This window comes from Streptopelia decaocto (genome assembly GCF_964273445.1).
Source record: "Streptopelia decaocto genome assembly, chromosome: 1".
NCBI classification, from domain to species: domain Eukaryota; kingdom Metazoa; phylum Chordata; class Aves; order Columbiformes; family Columbidae; genus Streptopelia; species Streptopelia decaocto.
The window spans coordinates 188,164,267-188,184,504 of NC_138663.1; the positions used below are offsets into that span (position 1 = coordinate 188,164,267).

Genomic DNA, 20,238 nt, shown 5'->3' on the forward strand with positions numbered 1-20,238 from the left:
ATGTCCACCAGCATTACTGAAGCATATATTCTAAGACAGAATTATAGTTTTTCCAGTATGGCCACTATAACACTGTGCACTTTATTCTGTCTATGAATCTTTGCATTAGAAACAATTTATTCAGCAACTTAGCCCAATGAATCACCAGACCTTGTTTTCCAAGTACTAAGTGGAACCAAAATGTGCCATTTACTCCCTACCAGAGACATAATTTTAACCTCTCTCTTTTGCAGAAATGATCAAGAGGACAGCACCAAAATGTCATATGGATAAACTCCACTAGCACCTGGCAATAGTGGTTATGTCTCTGTCTCACAAGACAACCAAAGACCATCAACTTAGATGAGCTGGACTCAAGAGAGAGTCCAGAAGGCTTGGTAGCAACAGCATGTCCACAAACAGCACCACACTTGTGCATTCTCCCAGAGAAATGTGCACCAGTTCTGCAGCATGCCCTTAAAATTCCTGAAAAGCCATCTATATGTCTAGACAATTTGGCCCACTTATCTCCCTCATTCAAAAGACAACAGGTTATCTAAAGATGTCACCAGAAGACTTGCAGAACAACTCTATCCACTACATCCAAACTGGCTTATAATGCTTTGTGGTGGTAGCATCAGCCCACTAAGCTCCAGAAACGAATGGCATTAAGATAAGAGCAAGGTGGCTGGTGTGACACTTAAGCTTCTGGCACCTACTGTCCTTGTGGTAAAGTATAGTGAAAAAACTCCCAGCAGTGCCAAACACAAGAACATGGAGCAATCAGGACAAATGTGTGCACAGATCCAAAGAGGCAGGCAGCACAAAAATATTTCCCCATGCACATCAATATCTTTTTATATTCAGCTCAGTATTTCAAGTTGTTCCAGAGGACAACATGGTAGCAGTGTACATCTCGGTCTCACAAATTGATGGATGTGAATGACCATTTTGGTTTGAGTGGAAGAAGCATAGCTGGAAAGGCTCCCCTCAGTGTAAATGGATCCATTCCATTCACCAAACAAGATCCATCAGTAATCACACAGCTCCAGGACCAGAACATCTGTCTTCTTGATGCATCTCAATTAAAAAGGAAGGAAGGATGAACAAACTAAACTAAAATTCTCTTCAAGCACACAGTAACAGGAAGCAAAATAAATACACCACGAGAACATACAGCTGAAATTTCTCAAGGACGATCCCTCAAAGTCTTTAATCATATTATCATTCTTCCAAGAATTCATGTCTTCTCTTGTGTGGCTAATAATTTCCCACTTTGTAGCCAAATGACACCCCAAAAAAGTGAAGAAATTTTTTTCAGGTTGTCAGTATTCAAGTGCTATAATATTTGCCTTTGGAAATCCCATGTCACATCATTCTTTTCTTATATGGGAGGCCTAATTGCTGTTTCCCAATTTATTTTAAATTCCTGTGCTGTACTGAGCTAACCTTCATTGTTCTTCAGGCTTTAAATGATAGGGCCAGTTAAAAAACCCAAAAAGTTAACATTCATGATTCTCTCCTCGCAAAAACACTTTTTAGACAATGTAAAAAGAATCTAAGAACAACTCAGATAAAGATTACTCAACTACAGGAAAACATAACAAACTGCTTTAAAAAATGGATCTCTTAAATTACATTTCACTGAAATGATAAAAAATACTGCGTTTTATTCAAGTTCAGGCAGAACTTGCCAAGTTTGCACCTGAAAATATTTTTTCAAGGCATCAGCTTTGAAGTGAGCCAGAACACTTGGTGTCTTGCTCAGAGGAAGTCTACCACCAGCCTACTCCATCTGGCCAATTTATTATTTTTTTTACTCATGCACACTTTCAAAAACACAGAGAGCAATTACCCACTTTATCTTTGAACAGCACAGATCATATGTCCACTTCCATGTGTTTAACGCCTGCAAGATGAGATCATTCTGACACATCTTCACTCCTCAAAATTGACAACTCGACAGCTGAGACAGCCGCAGCTTTCCTTCAACATCATCTGCCTCAGGAGTAACACAAATCTCTTCAGCAGTGAAGCGGCTATACGAGATCTTGGAACACAGTAAATGTCCCACTATCCTATAAGCATTATTTGAGTATTTGCCTCTAGTACGTAACTTCTATTATCACGCCTGTATATTCAAGAGACATATCAGACAATCTCATAGAAGAGAAATTGGACATCCCTGAGAAAGTATGCATTTGACCTAGACTTAACACAAACTGCAAAACTATGTACCAAATCCAGAAAAGCCAGAGCCACCTAGTCAAGCTCTGAATGATTTACAGAGCTCACCGAATTCTGTGGTTATTGTGTCATTAACATTAATTGACTTTTATTCAAAAAGTCATCTCCCCTACCCTGTATTTCAATATGGACTGCCAAGCATATTTTTGTCCTTTACCATGCACCTGATCCAAGGCTCCATCAAGCTAACAGGGTTACTGCTGTTCAGCTGCTTTTCACTCAAAGCAGCAAAACATCAGCTGCCTTCTACCATAGCATTCTGGATTTTACTGAAGTCACACTTTCTTCTCAACACACTAACGTGCTCTTTACCTGTTCCTGAATTAAAAGTGCTTGACACTGGCTGCTGCTGTTTAGATTAAAGCCACAGCTATTGCTGGAGTGGAAAGTATTTAATCATCACTGGTAGGTCTGCATGGAGAACAAACTTGTGCTGATCTCAGAAAAAACATAGGCTGACCATATTTCATTAATATTTTAGAACATTCATTTTCAAAATACCCTTTTAACCACAGAAAGATCTCACAGACCTTTCAACTCATTTAGAACCATAGAACGGTTTGGGTTGGAAGGGACTTTTGAAAATCTTCTAGTTCAACTCCCTTGCCATCAGTAGGGACATCTTTCACTAGATCTAGTCGCTCAAAGCCCCAGCCAGCCTGACCAATGATGAGGCATCCACAACTTCCCTGGGCAACCTGCTCCAGTGTCTCAGGACTATCCTATTCCAAATAGAGGTGTTTTTTTCTGTAAAAGATGGGTCACACTCCATTTGACAGCCAATATGACAAAATAGGCATACATTAGTCTTCCTTATACCTCAAGGCATCAAAAGCACACACCTGAAGCAACAAGATGACTCAAGCTGCACCATGCCCTCAGAATAGCTACAAACTGTACTGAGTTCAACAAAACATCAAGGAAAACAAACGAGCAGTAATAATGTAACCAACGAAATACACAAGTCTATTGGAAACACTGTTCAACTGGATCTTACAAACCTCAAAAGGTGAACCCCCTTATCCCTCAAGTGTTCAGACTGCAAGGAGAAAACTACACTACAGATCAAGGAGATGAAAAGCAACAAAATACATGTTGATCATATAAAAAGAGCCTACTAAACAAAGAACAGAAATGCAAACATTAAAAAAAAGTTTTGTAAATTAAGAGGTACAAATAAAATATGGAAGTGCTTAGGTCTGAAATCACCCAGTTGAAGGAAGAGACCAGAAGTCCTTTTTTTATTGTTGTTGGGGGAGGGAGGTGGGTAGAAGAGGAAGAGAAAAACAAGATTTTACAGCATTAGGCTGCTAAACTTTCTGATTCCAATGGTAAAATAGGACAGAAAAAAGGAGTTTGTATTGAAATAGTGGAATGTGAGAGTCAATGAAGGAACAGGAAGACAATTCAAGAACCTGCAGTTCTAAATGGATCTAAAGATGGAAAGGTTACTGCAATTATGGCTATGAAAAAAAAAGGATGTGGTGGCAGTTAAGATTAAATATCTTGAATAACAGCTTCAGCTGCAGCAGTACTGTTTTTATTGGAGTGAGAATGATAATTGTTCACCATCTGTAAGAACAGGAATTAAAGGCTGGAAAAGGTATACTGTAAGACACAGACAGCAAGCAGTAAATGGAACCCTACTTCTTTCAGAAATGTGAATGGAAAGACATAACCATTAAAAACAACTCATCCAACAAATGTACTGTGCCTGCCTAGTGATATTAGTGAAAAAACAGAATAAAAGTAGTGCAGAATCAAGCTGAGAATTTCTCCAAGTGATGGACATACTCTGAAATGGTAGAAAATAAAAAAGAAAAATACCTATTAAAATAGATAGCTAGCTATCTTTGCATCAGCTATCCTTGAGACATAAGAAATAAGTCTGAAAAATCATAAACATAATTGTAGCAAAGACTACAAGACATATTTATAGAGTTCAGCATTGTTTCCACCTGTCACAGACCTTCTATTTGTACAAAATTGTCAGTACATCAGCTTCCATTAACATGGAGCCAAACTTCTCCCTGCCAAAATTCACTATTCTGAACAGATGCAGTTTATCTGCAGAAGATATTGTCAACACATTAGAGCCCTTCACAATAAATACTACAGCAAACCAAGGAACAAAACAGGTCAGACTCTCAAGTCATCCCCCAAAAAATCAAGTTATTGCTTGAAAGATACAAGTGAGAAAAAAAATAAAACAAAACAAAAAAGCAATAACAAAAACAAACAAAAAAACCCACAACAAAACAAAAAAAAGAAGCTACAACAGCAACACCACCACCACACAACCACCAAAAAACCCAAAAAACAAACAACACACAAACCAACCCCAACCATATGCATACCTGCACTGTAGGTCAATACACCTGAAGTTAAATTACTCTATTTGAGGGCTTTTATGAGTTTTCCTTTAAACAATGCAGACATTATATGTTTTATAAATAAATATTAGTTTTATATATCAAATAATTTAATGAACTTGTCAGTAAAAAAAAAAAAAAAAATCGTAGTAGTAGTCAAAGCACATGTTTCAACTATAGAGAAAGCAGAATAAGTGTTTACCTTAAGTTTGAATTCAAGCTGTGGTAGAACAGAAAGCAAGAGGTGACTATCAATATTGTATAACTCCAGAATCAAGTCAAACACGTGCTCTGACAGGTCACTAATTGATGTTTTACCAAGCATGAGGACCTGATTGAAGAACTGAAAAATAAAACAGAATACACATGAATAACAAGAATATATATATATACACTCTTCTAAATCGCATGCTTGTCTACCACTAAATCTACCTTTTAAAATTACAATATTTATTTCACCAAAATTTTAAAAAGAAAAAAAAAAAAAGTGTGTGCATATATCAGGATTCTATAGTAAAATCCTAAAATACCATTGTTTTGTACCCAATAGTACAAATAAAGGAAAACACATAAGAGATGCTTAGTTTACCACAGGAAGCCTACAAATAATTTAAGAAACACAACTTCAGAGGAGTTCAAGTGCATCATATCTTTTTATAATGCGACTATATTTAGAGTTATTTCACTGTTGAACACAATCATTTTCAAAGCATTCTAATATTTAGTCAAAACAAGGCTGAAACAACTGGCTAATTACTACACTACACAGTTGACAGGTTAACATGTTGTAAGTAAAAGCATAGGAATTAATAACTGACTGTTCCAGAATTTATATTTACAAGCAGCATAATGCAGCTGTAAAGCACTTATTCTTTCTTGGTGAACTCAACAGGTTTGAGGGAAACTTCACACTTTTCATTAAAGAAAATATTTTTTAATATAAAATATTAATTCCAGACTACTTTCAACTCTATCCTTTCATAATAGATGGCTAAGAAGCAACTAAACATGTGTATACCACCCCCTACTCATAGGAGGGAGGACATAACTTGGAAAATTTTTCTTCTTTTGGGTTAAAACACACAAGTGTGGCTAAACAAATTATACTATATCCACCTGCCACTAAGACAACACAATCCACATGACTGGCAGTTCAGTTTTCTATTCCTAAACTTTAGACACATTAACATCACAACCCCCTGTACCTAACAAAGTAAATCATATCAGTAAAGAAACTAAAAATATGAAAGCTACCACTTTCTAAGGTTATAAAGCGAACCTCAACTAGTGATACAAGAGAAAAAGTCAACAGTTTCTAGGAATTACTAAAAAATAGCAGATCAGTGCATTTCATTAGAAGTTAAAGACTTGGTACTGTCTTGCAGAAAAGTTTTCCTTTTCCAGATATACTTGCCTGGAATGTATATATTCCTGGTTAGGCAACTAAATCCTACTCTGTCTTTAACATATTTTAAGAAAGAAACTTTCAAAACAAAGAAACCAGACAGTATAATATTTCCCACTTGTGGGAAACCAAAAACAGAAGAATGCATGTACATATTTTCCATAGGAGGAAGACTTTTCTTGTACAGACTTCCTTAAAACCCACAAAATGTCCCCAACTTGTAATCTAATCTTACAGATGAACAACATTAAAAACATGTTCCCATGTAGCAACACCTTCCCAAACAGTAGGTTTGACTAACAAGTTAGGAGCAAGAGTTTTCTCTGAAGATTTTTTAAAATCTTATTAATAGAAGGTACCCACTTTCCATGTACCACAAGTGTTACAAGTTGAAAATTTTCTATTGTTTTCAAGCTCTTGAGGTTTTGGATAGCTGGCATGAGATCCGCCAAATCCTTAACTACTTTACAAAAAAAAAAAAAAAGTGTAATTTAGTTTTCTATTGTGTAACTTAATTTAGAGCATAAGCCTCTCTGATCTTTACTTCCTCTCACCCCTCTTCTCTTGCAGTGTCTATGATGTCTACACTCAATGTGGCTACAACACTCAATCCACTCACTGTTTTTTCTTCCTTACTATCTATTCTTAAATTTTATTTCCTCTCCTTTTCCAGTGACAATGGCATTAAAATTCTGCTCTATCTTCCCTTCTCCTGCCTTCTAAGTATTCTCTTCTCCTCACTAGAAAAACAATTCTGCCACAGAAACAATGCGTTTGTATATTGTTATCAGAAAAATACATTTAAGTACATTTGGTCTTTGAGTCACATTAAGGACTGAAGTGCAAGGTCTCCCAAGACAGTGGAAAGTAAACTATTCATTGCGCTTCAGAAATCAAAATTGATATGGGGTTAGTAGTTTCTATATGGTAAAGAATTAGACTTCAAAGGGTCCGGGGTCACGCAGTGGTTCATTAATATAACAATTCTCCCAAACAGCAACTGAGAGTTTGTAGAAAGTTACTTTACAACCTTATTTGGCTATATGCAATTAATTCTTTTTATAACACAGCTCAGATTAAAAAATTATTGATTTCCTTATTTGTTTATAGTCTTCACTTACGTTAGTAATGTACGGTTCAATTGCTTGCGCTGTCCTCTTTAGTAAAGCCTTTGCCAAATCATAGGCTTGCTTGTTTAAATTCTGGAGGAAAAAAACAAAAAAAAAAAACAAAACAAGACAAAACACACACAAAAAATTAGCACATGCATTCATTTTAAAAATAAACTTAAAGCTACCATATACTGGTAAATGCATTAAAGAAATAGCCTGTTCTTTTTATAGTTTCAGTAGTAAAGATAATATAGTTAAAACAAACCCAGTCCAAACAGAGCTTTGTAGTATCCACTGGGATTACTGAGAAAACTCTTTCCTGGCAAATCAGGGATTACTTTACAGTTGCCCATCTAAACCTGAAACTCAGTGAATCAGTTCCTGTATTTTACTGCTGCTCCTTATTAGCTTCCCAAAAAACCAGGAAAGCAACATGGAGGCATTTACAGTCACCACAGAAGCAAGATTCTGAACAGGATTGTGGCAGAAAAAACAATTCTGTCCTTGCACCAAGCAGCCACCTGTGAACCACCACCACACTCTCCGTAGTTTTTCCCCAAGATAATCTTGGTCTGCCTGACTGAGAGAGCAAAGGGGAAAAAAACAAAACAAAAACAAACAAACAAACCAAATACCAACAAAAACATAACAACACCACAACAAGAATTTCAGCCTGTGAGGAAAAAAAAAGGGTGAAGAATACAAATTAACAGAACTGTAATATAAAAATTAACAAGAAACCACCACTCCACAAGACACCTATTCTCCTATTCGTGCATCTAATTGGGTTATTGCTCTATCATTGTTCCCTTGCTTTCCCAGCATGCACTCTCCATCCTCTAGTTGCTATGTCTTTTTTCCAATTTCTATATCACAACTAAATTTCAAAAATTTTCAGCCCTTGTGACACCGACTACAGACCTGATTAACACATAGAAGAATGAAGGAAAAATCTTCAACGCAAAAAATATATAGTCTTTCAATAAGTGAAGTCTCTGTAAAAAATACAGTTCTCCCAATTTTGATTAATGTTTGCAATTTAAAACACCCAGCATATTCCACTTAAAACAATATAAAGGGGAAGTTTATGGTTGTTTTTTAAAAATACATCTCACCTATAAAAGGAAAACATCTTTCCTTTTAGCATAATGAAAAGCCACAAGATGCATTGTCACATGCAGGGTATTTCTTTGCCTGCATATGCTTAGGTCTTTGTAGCCATCTGAATGAGATCGTCAAAGAGATGGGGAGTACTGTCTGTATTCAAAAACTACATAAAACTATGGACTTCTAGACAGCCATGGGAACAGACTAACATTTTCTTTTAATATAAAACAAAAGAAGTCTTCAGCTTGCCTACTGATACAATTAAGGTAAGTGACTGAAGTCAAAGACTATGAAGATTCACGCCTCAAGTATCTGTTACTCAAAGCCACTAGAGAAATTGAATAAAAATCCCAATTCTGGAAAGATACTAGAATGCTTACATAAGATGATAATATCCTTGTAATTTCCTGTTCCCTTATCTAATCCACGTGAAAGGGCCAACACTTTTTTACAATATTGTACAGCTGTTCCATGTCCCAGAAAGGAGCAGATTCTGCATGCCAGATTAAGACCAAAAAAAAATACAAAACCAAAACACCACACCAAAAAAAAAAAAATGCTACAAATGTTTCCACCTGTAGCATTTGTTTTCTGTTATTTAGTTAGAGCTGTGACTGTTCAGGAAGCAGAAGGCACAACCAACCAAAACAAGCAATGGCTGCCACTTGCAATTCTTGCTCTGATCCTTCTTGACTTCCACGGTTCACCTCCACCAAAACAAAGAAAACAGCTTTCACCTCGGTAAGAGTGAACTCTCTTATCATGGGCAAGATCTGATTTCTGTATAAAACAAGTCTGAACCACATACCAGAGTTCCAACAGGTATGATTGATTCCCACTAGTTAAGAGTTATCTTTCACATAGCAGTTCATTTTTAAAAAGCTTCCAGAATTCAACTACACAACTAGTAATAACTAAAGTTTAAAACAACATGAATTCTCACACACATCCTTAGGAAAGAAAGCCTGAAAAAACAGAGATCTTTCATAATTAAGCCACTAAAGGCCAGGCAAAAGATCTCCCAGCATCTTGATGTCTACAGAGAAAAACACTAGAAGTAGCTATTTGCAACCCTAACATATTCATGTTACGTTTCATTGTATCTAAAGAAGCTCCAAAGAGAAAAAAATAGTGTAGATCACAAGTGGCTACAGAAAGTTAACTATTATTTTCATGCCTCGCACACTGAATTTAATTGTGCTAATAGCCAGGGCTCTCAAATGTCCAGAGGCCAAACTCTCTGAAAATAACAATGACAAAGAAGTTTTAAAAGCACATGAGAAAAATTTTCTTCTCCCTTTTCCAGCTTCAGGGTAAAGTAGAAACAAGAAAAAGTGGTACTGCCTTAACTGAAATGAAAACAGGAGCAACCCATGGCATTACCAAATAGGTTCAAAGATCTTTTAAAAAACATCAAACCTACCTTTCTGGCTAATTTAATAGCCACAAAGATACCTCAAACTTTGCCTGCAGGAGAAATTCTATGAGGGTAAGACCTAACTTAACAAATTTCTTCTTTTATCTAAAGTCTCCTAAGCTGACATGTATTTCAAGATCTTTGAATGATTTAAGAAAGCCCTTACTGATAGGGACAATCATATTCATCAGGATGCCTAGTACAGATAAGCTTTCAAGAGTCCTGGACTGGGCAGTAACTAAGTCATCAGCCAGCAACACTGCTTAAACTAACCATTAGTAATTACTACATTTTGAAGGAAAAAGCAGAAATAAGTATTGATTGATAAGGACAAACCAAAGAGACACCCATGAAAAGGCAGAACACAAATCTTCTGCAAGATAATTGAGAAGTTACATCTGACTTCTAAAACAGAGGATCCTGCAGGTGCACCTTTTCCCCAAAAAAAACAAGTCCAGTTTTCTTTCAAAAAATAATGTTAATAAACAGAGGAGAACTTCTTTTTTTATTCTTACAAGGCCTTCAGCAACAATACTTGAAAACAGACCATCTTCATCAAGCATAAGTTTTCTACTTTGTCTCAATTCCTGTCATGACTTTTGTGTATATATTTCTAGCATTTCAAGCTTTTGCACTTCTGGAAGACATTCGGAGTTTTGCCAACTTATTTTTCATATCTGTTCTTCTCTAGAATGTTTGACAAACTTCTCCTGCAGGTACAAGAAGCAGTGGCAACCTCTCTGACAGCAAGGCACAAGCATTTCTGTGTACATCTAGACAATGCTCTCCAGGACAGTTTGTCACAGAGCCAAAGTTCAGTTGTACTGCTACAATGGGGTCGGCAGTGACGGAAACGTGTACCCACTGATTTTTTTCAATTACTTTTTCCAGTTGCCTTCCAATGTCCAATTTAACACAGTTCAAACAAATTTAGAGTGAAATAATTTGTACTCATCCTTTAAAAAAAAAAAAAAAAAAACAAAACTAACAGAAAACAAATGCATGTCCCCTGTCCTTTCTTCAAAAAGGATGACTAACTAGCATCAATCCAGTCCTTAATTTTATAACTTCAGGAGTAAAATCAAATACTATGCCTGTATGTAGAGCATATGTTATAAAAAAAACATATATTAAGATATTTTTTACGACCATTTTCAAATGCCAAGATTTTACTCTTATTATCAATGGCCCAGGAGCAGAATTTGTACCCAAGGGCACCTGGCGAAACAGTTTTAACAGATTCTCTAGTTCTGCTGGAGGTGAGAAACAGGTTTTTAAGCACATCTGACAAAGAAAAAGCTCAGCTAAAGCGTTGCCAAGATAGATAACACTAATTATTAAGCAAGTTCCTAGCAGACAAAGTCAGGAATTTAATTGTCAGTATCACTTTTTCAAAAAGATAAGCATGCGGGATGTGCAATGTGGGATTTATTGAATCATTCGATACCTGCTGTACTACTCCAGCAAGCCTGTGCAAACTCTATCATACCTGTTTTGTGAGATGAGCTTCAGCCGCTTTCTTTCAGGTTTACATCAATATGGCTTTTATTCTAACCAAGTGAGACTGATGACAACTCAGGTAAGCCAGGACATCTTAGACTACTTCAGTGACTAGGAACTGTGGCAGACAGACATTTGACAGTACATCATGTCCCCACTTTATGCTCCTTATGCCTGAGTTTTTGCAGCCGTCTTTGGTAGCACCACTACCTATTAGACTTGCTACTCAGGACCTATGGACTGTGTCTGGCATTCCTCTTAGGAAAGATATTGAGCCTGATTTTAAGAGGTAACAGCATCAAATTAACATCTGGTAAATTGTTCAATTAGTAAGTACAACTCTTAAAAATATTCATATAATTTTCACATCATCTGTCTAATTTCAGAATTTTAGCCATTGGATCTTGACATCCAGGATCAAAAACTAAAGGAGCCATTTGAACCTTCTGTTCCCAATACTCACTTGCTATACTCTTCTGAGAGTGCTTTATGAAACATCTACTCAGTTTCTTCAGCTACACTACTGTTAAAAAAACACCAAACCTCTCAGATGGCAGCCAGAACTGTCTAAAACCCAGCTAAGTGCATATTTCCTAAGTAATTTCCCCAGAACCTTTTTTCTGTCACACACAGCTTACAAGTCATCTTCCACACCACAGCCCAAGGGATTCCAGCAGGACCCATCTAGTTTGCTAAACACAGAAGTCAGACTTCCTTGCTTTTAAACATTTAAGTGTCACGACACATGCAAAATTTGAAGTTTTTCCTCAGTTCATCTGTAGGCCTCTTTTTTTGACAAAACATTATTCATTAAGGAAACACAGCCATCACTTGGGCTCTTCAGGCAGCACCATTTCTAAACAAAGTTCTACCGCACAGCTCAAACATACCAATGCACTTTCAATGACACTGAGTCAACATTATTGAAATACAACAGAGCCAACCACAAATCAGCAGTCCTAACAGCTTTTTCCCTTCTCACTTATGGCAGCACATTAGTTTGAACTGTTGATATGGTATTACATTAATTTAAAACTTCCCAAAACATATATGTATCTTTTAGGTTAAGTTCTACTGGTATTGACTGTATATAAAACAAACTGTGTAGAAATTTGCATGACATTAAAGCTTTTAGATTACTATGACCACTGATACTTTGGTTTATGGCAAGTGAATCAAAGCGATATAATTCTATTGAATATTCTGGCTATTAAAATTCTTTGCTAAAAAAAATTTTAAAAATCCAGCCACTAGGAACACATTGGCTACAGATGTACTCTCAGTGAAACCTCAATATCTGAATACATACATCCAATAAACCACAATTACAAACAAGAAAATTAAGCCACTACTAAGTCTTACCTTATGTGCTGGCACTAGATTAACTAACACTGTATCCAAAAGCTCCTGTGACACAGTATCTCCCTCACAAATGATAGAGCTCATCAGATCAACCATGTGCATGTGTACTTTTTGGTTATGACCATTGCTGAAATTAAAAAGAAGAATTCTTAGTGTACTAATCATATTGGTGATGCCAAACAAAAAGGAATACAATAATCAAATCACAAGTTTTCTTATAAGTCAAAATAGTTAAGTTTCTTGGCTGCACATAATACTTTCCAAAATGTTTTTGAAACTCACGCCCTTTTCATTGACTACTGTAGTAAAAGAATAAGAGGACTGTATCTGCTCTTGCCATTTAAAGATAGTTTATTAGAACATCCCACTGGAGAGACTTCATCTGAGTGCCGTGTCCACTTCTGGGCTTCCCAGGACAAGAAATATGGTCAACCTGGAGACAGTCCAGCAAAGGGTGACAAAGACGATTAAGGGACTGCAGCATCTCTCATACAAGGAGAGCTTGAGAGAGCTGACATTTTTTTTAGCCTTGAGAAGAGATGGCTTAGGGAAAAACTTATCATTATGTTTAAACACTTGGTGTTCAGAGTAAAGACAAGTTCAGACTCTTCTCAGTGGTGTCCAGTGACAGGACAGAAGGCAATGGGCACAAGGTAAAATACAGGACATTCCGTTTAGACATCGTAAAGAGAAACCTGAAGTATAACAGCGATGAAGCACTAGAAGGTTGCCCAGAGGCCATAGAGTCTCCATCCTGGGAGATGCTCAAAACCCAACTGGCTACAGCCCCAGGCAATCTGCTCAAGCTGACCCTGGTTTGAGCAAGGAGGGCAGACTGGACAATCTCTAGCAGTACCTTCCAGTGTCCGCTATTTTCTGACTCACATTTTTATAGCAATAATCCTCCAAATTCCTTAGAATGACATATTGCACAATTTGCTTTCAATTTCAGGAACAGAATAAACACAAACACAATCAAATAAGTTTCTTAGAAAAAAAGATGATCTGCAGTGTCTATCGTTTAATTAAAACAGGCAAAACTGACAAGTTTGTTATATTTATAACACTACCTTTAGTTAAACTGAATTACAGAACTAAGGTCGTTAATGATAAAAGTCACACAATAGACTAAACACCTAGGTTAGAAACATCTGACCCAATCCATGCAATAATATATTATAATTCAGGGTGACAATACTTACTTTATTACTGAAAATAGCGTTCTGTACAACTGTGTAAAAATCTCATTGCTGTCTTCTAATTCAAAGCATATGTTATAAGACTTGACCCAAGCAATGTTCTGTGACAAACAGGAAAAAATAAAAGTAGCAGTTAATACAAGACTAGTTGAAAAATTGCATTTAATAGTTATTATGAAATAAGTTCTGAAGCTTACCTCAAGCAAATAAAAATATCGATTAAACTGGGGGCTTTTTGTATCTTCTAAACCCTTAAGTTGCCTTGTTATGAACATAAATATATCCTGAAAAGACAGACATGATAGTTACTTAATCAACTGCAATGAAATTTGCAAAATTAAAACAATTACCTTTTAAAATTACTGGTATGATTCTACACTACAAAATATGCAGCAATAACAGACACACTATTTCACTGTCTGAAAGATGATTTACAAAATACCATAGAGAATGTCAAGGAGTAATTTTTAAATGCTTCATGTTTCTTTAAAGGGCTGAGAAAGTAACCTTTTTCTACAGAAGCGAAAGTTTTTCTTTTCCAAAGAAAAACACTCAAAGCTGTAACTGGCTGACACGCTGCAGAAGTCAAAATATTATTCAGAGAGACAATGAGTTCTACATTTTTACTTTATACTGCAACAGGTTTCAGCAGAAGGGGGGAAAAAAGAACCAGGCAACTGCAGCTTTCCTAAGACATTATTATACTTTCACACTGTATTGTTTGTGCATTTCTCAATCATCATTCTACTGACACTGATCACATCTCTTGCAAAAACCAATACACCAAGTTTCTCCCACTTCCTATATGAACTTGCAGTGCCAGAAGACTTCTTCCAAAAAAGTCTCACAGAGTAAATTCAATCAGGTTATAAGGAACAGTCTATTATGAACAGAATGGAAACACAAAGGAAGGTGTATTTTTAAAATGCTTTTAATATGCAGATAATTAATAGCTGAAAATTCGTAACTACTATACTAAATAAAAAGATTCAGAAGTACCTGTCACCAGAAACAATGTTCACAAGCTCGACTGTATCTATAGTATTTTATGTAACAATCTAGGTACAAATCAAATAAATTCCAAAAGGTATAAATTTGCCATAATAAATACAAGAAAGCCTTACAGTTAACCCTGAACAGCTATCCTAGAAATAGTCTAGAAAGCTCGTCTCTAATGCTCTCAAAGGACCATTTCACCTCGCCTCCCCAAGGAGGAGATGGGCAAAAGATGAGAACGGGGCTCCTTTTTTTCCTAACGCTACAAGCACAGAATCCAGCCAATAATAATTAATAATTAAGCCAAGCATTTACTGTGGTTCTAGGTAAAAACAAGAATTAGACTACATGTGACAGCATCATCTCTTGGTCAAAAAGCACAGCAAACACACTGTTCAGAGATACAGGTACAATAAAGCTTGAATTTGGATCAAGATTGTGCTTTTGAAGTGTTAAGTAAGGATGATGAGAAGAATCACTGGTTCACACTGCAGGTCAGTTACAGAACACACAAACCAGACTCTTTAGTTGAAATGAAACCAGAAGATACAGCTAAAAGGACACATTCTAATGGACTCAAACCACTAAACAGCATTCAGTCCATTCACAAAAGCCAGTCCAAGGAATCACCCCGTTAAAAACTAGTGCCTGAACCACTAGCAGGCCAGCAGCTCATCCAAAATTAGTTCCATCACCTGAAAAAGTGGTACACCAGAAGATGCTGTGAAGTTTAGGAGACATATGAACTGAGTCTCAGTGAAGGATATATTCAATTAAAGAATAAATGGAAGATCTAAGAGAATGACCAATGCCAAATATAAAAACTACTTCATCTTAGAACTCATGGCCTAAATATAATTATTCTGTTAAAACTTTACTTGTAGAGATGAAATTCAATCAGTTCCTTTAACAAAGTATCTTTAATTTTTATTCTGCAGCTCAGTCTGCAACACTTAGTTATGGAATGGGATTCAAAGATCTCACTGTGATCAAAACTAATTTTCCCACTTTTTATAAAGTACACAATGTCTTGTATATGAATACACATATAAATGAATGGCATATACATACAAAACATCTAGCATCTGAAAGCTCTATGTGAATGGTGTCATTTGAAAAAGTAATAATTTGTTCCTAATTTTATTTATTTGTTCCTATTCCTGTTTTAAAAGAAGCAAGACAGACTAAACTCAAAAGTACTCACTAATTTTTAAGACCTAGTATAATACAACCCAAATTTTTTACCTTTTTAGAGCATACAGGATATACTATTTGAACATGCATTTATAAATGCAAAACACAGGGTAAAATAAACATTTTTTTTTGCAATTTCTTAGCTGCGGCCCTTTCACAAATTGGACAATACAGTTTCACATCAGACTCCATAAAGCAAGTCTACATTAGATCCCAGATTATAAAAACAAAAGTGCTTATACTTCAGCTTTAGGAATAAAATGGAATGTTTTTTGTGGATTGTAGTCTTGATACCAATTAACCACATAATGGTTTCAGTAAGTATCAGAGCCACGGCTTCCACCACAGAACATGTTCAGATAGTTGAAGTTCTGCTACCATATACACCCTTAAACATCTCCATTTCAGCCAAGTCAGTCAGGCAGACAGTCCATTTGTCCAAGTGGTTTTCTTTGACACATACCAGCGATCAGAACATCATCTCCTCCCCTTGAAAATTAGATTTGGGCTCTAGGCTTTCCCCAGACTGAGGAAAACCTAAGTTAGAAATCTCCAGATCCCAGAAGAGCACCCCTGCTTCAGTTCTGCTTTTAGCCTGTTCGTGGCATTTCCCATCCCTGTCGTCAAAGCTTTTTCAACAGTCATTGAGGAAATCAAGATTCATACTGAGGATACAGACAAGAGAGGGAAACCTCAAATTCTGATTCCCTTCTCTCAGTATCCCACTTGCAGAATGCATAAGTTAGAAAGAGATCTGAAGAGTGTGAAGCAAGTGCAAGAATTTTTCCCCGCTGAAGAAATTATCCTTTTCAGCACTTCCTTTTTCCATCTTCAACTTTGGTGCTAAACAAACTAGAAGAGACTCAAAGCTGCAGTATTGATATATTAAATACTGGGTAAAAATAGTGCCAAGATATAACCCAGAGGAAGCGTTCTTCCTCCTACCTCTTTCTTATAAAGTGGAGGGAACTCTTCAACATTTGTATCAGAGCTTGTCCTGCAACCACAAAAGCTGTGCTCAGCAGGAACTGATTTGCAAAAACCAATAGCCCCAAGCAAAGGTCTGCACTGTTTGTCCTTTCATTATTTCTCAAAATGTTTAGAAATCTGCATCAAGAAACTGAATTCTGAAATCTGCACAGGTTCCAGGACTGAATGCTGACAGCAGAAGTTAATAGTCTGTTCAGAGCTCTATCCAAGTAGTAGTAGTATGCTCACACTGCATGACTGAGATGAGTAATGTAAATCTTTCAATATTATAACATTTGAAACTTAATAGCATTTGATAGACGAAATTCTGTAAGGAAGAATATTATCATTTGTTAGCCCAAATCAGAAAAAAGGGAAAAAACCTCTAAGCCTAAAAAGCAAAGAAAAACACAACACTGAAAACTTAGTAGCAATCAAGATGCCTCAAAACCAGACTTAACATGGCAGAGAAACGTGTTGTTAGCCTCCAGTTAAAGATGGTGTAATCAGTAAGTAAGGAAAATAGATAGTGTGTAATCAGAAGTGCAACAATTCAGAACTAAGAAAATACATATAACAGAAATCTCTAGGTATCTCCCCAGTGTGTCTGGTAACAAAGGATGTATTAGAGCTGAAACTGTTCTGTCTGCCCTACTTATGAAACACTTCTAGTGCAACCGCTTAATCAGAAATTGAACGAGTCCTTCCACTGTAACAAATGTACCTTCCACCACAACCATATCTTTATCCTACTGTGGACAAAACAAACAAAAAAACAAGAAGCCCACATGCACTCTTCAATCAGGGAAACAAAAAAAGTACACATTTTTCAGTGTTATTTACCCCCACAAGATTTTCTGTAAGACTCAGTTCATCACTCTAGATTCAGACTGTGTAGGAGAAGCAGTCTGATTTTGTCAGTTGGAAAGAAAGTTAGATTTCTACTTAAAACAAAAAAGTAAAACAACTCAAAGCAACCTAGAATTACTTTTTTCTGAAACAAATGTGGCAGATCTGTACTGCCTTTTCAAACCTGGCATTTTTCTATCAACCATCCCCATCTAGTGGGATCAGTGATGTTTGTAATTGCAGAATTTTCTAATTCAAATCAGAAATAATTATCCTCTGTACAAAAATTCTTCTCCTTTGTTTCGCTAGAGCCTCAGTTGAAGGAATTGGCTATCTTGCAAGAGATTATGATAAAAGCTACAGACATATCCATATCACTAGAGTGACAGATCACTATCTGCAAATCTCAATGACAGTTCAATAAAGTATTTATTTTTAATATAAATCCAAACCTCTACAAAGTATTGAAAGATGTACTATATATCACTCTTATCTGACAAACATGTCACCTGACCGAACACCCTTATCCCAGAATCAAGTGAAAACCCTGGACTGCTTAGGCTGAACCAGAAATCAAAGTGGGGTGGAGGATGGTGGTTATAATGAAGTATATCAATTGTTCAGTTTAAAGACCTGGTGTGGAAAGAGATTAATTCAATTTACCTTTAGTTTATCTGGTGATGTGTATGGAGCTTCAGGGGCATAAATTCTGAAAATATCAGCAAGACAACATGCTACCAACAAACGTACATCCTTATCAGGATGTTTGAGGAAAAAATCTGAAGCAAGATGTAAAGCAAGATTCAGGTAGAGCTCCTTTTCTTCTTCAGAGTCCTGGTCCATATCCATGAAAGTTTTCACAACCATCTAAAAAGAGAAAGAGACAACAGTACATAAAACGAAGTACTCTGCGTAGCAGAAAGTTCCTTTTCTGGTTTTGTGCAACTTCGATCAGAAGCATTATTAGCAATGCAGTAATACTGAGTATTATTTGAGTCACCAGTGTTCTATTTTTCAGGGTACAGGAAGGAGCTAGTCAAGTGTTCTATCAGCTATCCCAACACAACAGGCTCAGCAGAGTTTCTGAAAGCCTGGCTGTAGTACTTCATGTATCTTTTTGAGAAACCATATAATCAAGTTGGCCAACTCAAAAAATACAACAGCATTCACTCTTACAGCCATTCACTGAAAACTTTAGAAAACAGCACAACTTTGTGCAAACTGTTTAATTCTTCCTGAAGTTTTTAGGGCTACAATTTACTTTCCCTCTGTTCTCTTTCAATGTCAAGTTTTTCTCTAGTACGGCTCTGAGGACAAGTTTATTCGTGTGCTGCCCAGAAGCAGAGCACACACTGTCAGCAGAGCAGATGGAAAACCAGTGCAGCCCAGCAGCTGCTGTCCAACAGGACTAAAACACCCATTAGCATTACTAGGACTGAGCAGACTTAAGTTATGGAAGAAAAACCTTGGGACACCAAGAGCTTAACACCCTAAATAGAACAAAACCAAGAAAAGCCATAAATAGTAACTGCTAGTTGGTGAGAATTCTTATATTTCAAAAATTTGTTTGAAGGAGAAAACCCATTGACAAAACAAAGTAATTACGTTTTTGTCCAATTTCTTACTTGAATCACAGACACACAGTTAAATTAAAGAGTTCGACTCTCATTAAAATTAACAAAATGGCAAAAAAATACTTAATTACACAAGGCTGAAAATTAGAGTCAAACTCCCATCTATTTCACCAGTGCAGGAAAAGATATTTTTCAAGATTAAGAATTATAAGGATGTCAATTAAGTTCCTCACAACAAACAAATAAACACTCACAACACCACCAACCCCAAACCACTACAAATTATTTTACTTTGCTACAGTTTTATTTTTAAAAATAGTTGTGTTTTTTTGGTGGTGGTAGATTTTTTGTTTGTTTTCCAAAATTTACTGTAATTGTTCAGGTAGCAACAAATCCTGCTTTAAAAAAGGACGGACTTCTGCATCATTAGGATCACAGCAGCCATAAAGCTTTCAAGCATATTACAATCATTTACTAAAAGGCACAGAAGATTACACACAGACACACACAGACACACACAGACACACACAGACACACACAGACACACACAGACAACCTCCACTGAGAGAAAAATAAAGTCCTCTCCAGTCAGACACAAGATTAACTGTTTGAAGTGCACTGGTGCCCTTACACACTGTCAGAGTAATTGAACATCAGAATTGTTTTCACTTCTATGGAATGTAGTTAGATTTATATAATTAATAAAGTAATGAATAAATATTCAGGTATCACAAGAGCTCTTGCAGCAAATGTATTTATTGTCTAGTCTAGAAAGGAACCTTCAGTTTCTCTTCCCTGACAACATGAATTTCCATACTGATCAGGACAATCAGTCATCTTGTCTCCAGAACAATCTATCACAATGTTTAAGGGAAAACAAAAACAAAACAAAACTAAACAAAAAACCCACACAAACAAAACAAAACATGCTAGTTCTTTTAATATAACTTTCTAGC

General features: G+C 36.3%; 1 protein-coding gene across 4 annotated transcripts in view; it reads right to left on the reverse strand.

The window, feature by feature from the left end:
- PDS5B (PDS5 cohesin associated factor B) overlaps positions 1-20,238 on the reverse strand; it is a 104,542-nt gene that overhangs the window by 59,610 nt on the left and 24,694 nt on the right. For all 4 annotated transcript variants that reach the window (XM_082047196.1, XM_082047197.1, XM_082047194.1 and 1 more), the window contains exons 3-8: positions 18,372-18,575; positions 13,898-13,984; positions 13,704-13,801; positions 12,502-12,628; positions 7,125-7,205; positions 4,801-4,941 (exon numbers count right to left, since the gene is read on the reverse strand). In XM_082047196.1, coding sequence (XP_081903322.1) covers positions 4,801-4,941; positions 7,125-7,205; positions 12,502-12,628; positions 13,704-13,801; positions 13,898-13,984; positions 18,372-18,575 — 738 coding nt within the window. The remainder of the gene's footprint in view (positions 1-4,800; positions 4,942-7,124; positions 7,206-12,501; positions 12,629-13,703; positions 13,802-13,897; positions 13,985-18,371; positions 18,576-20,238) is intronic.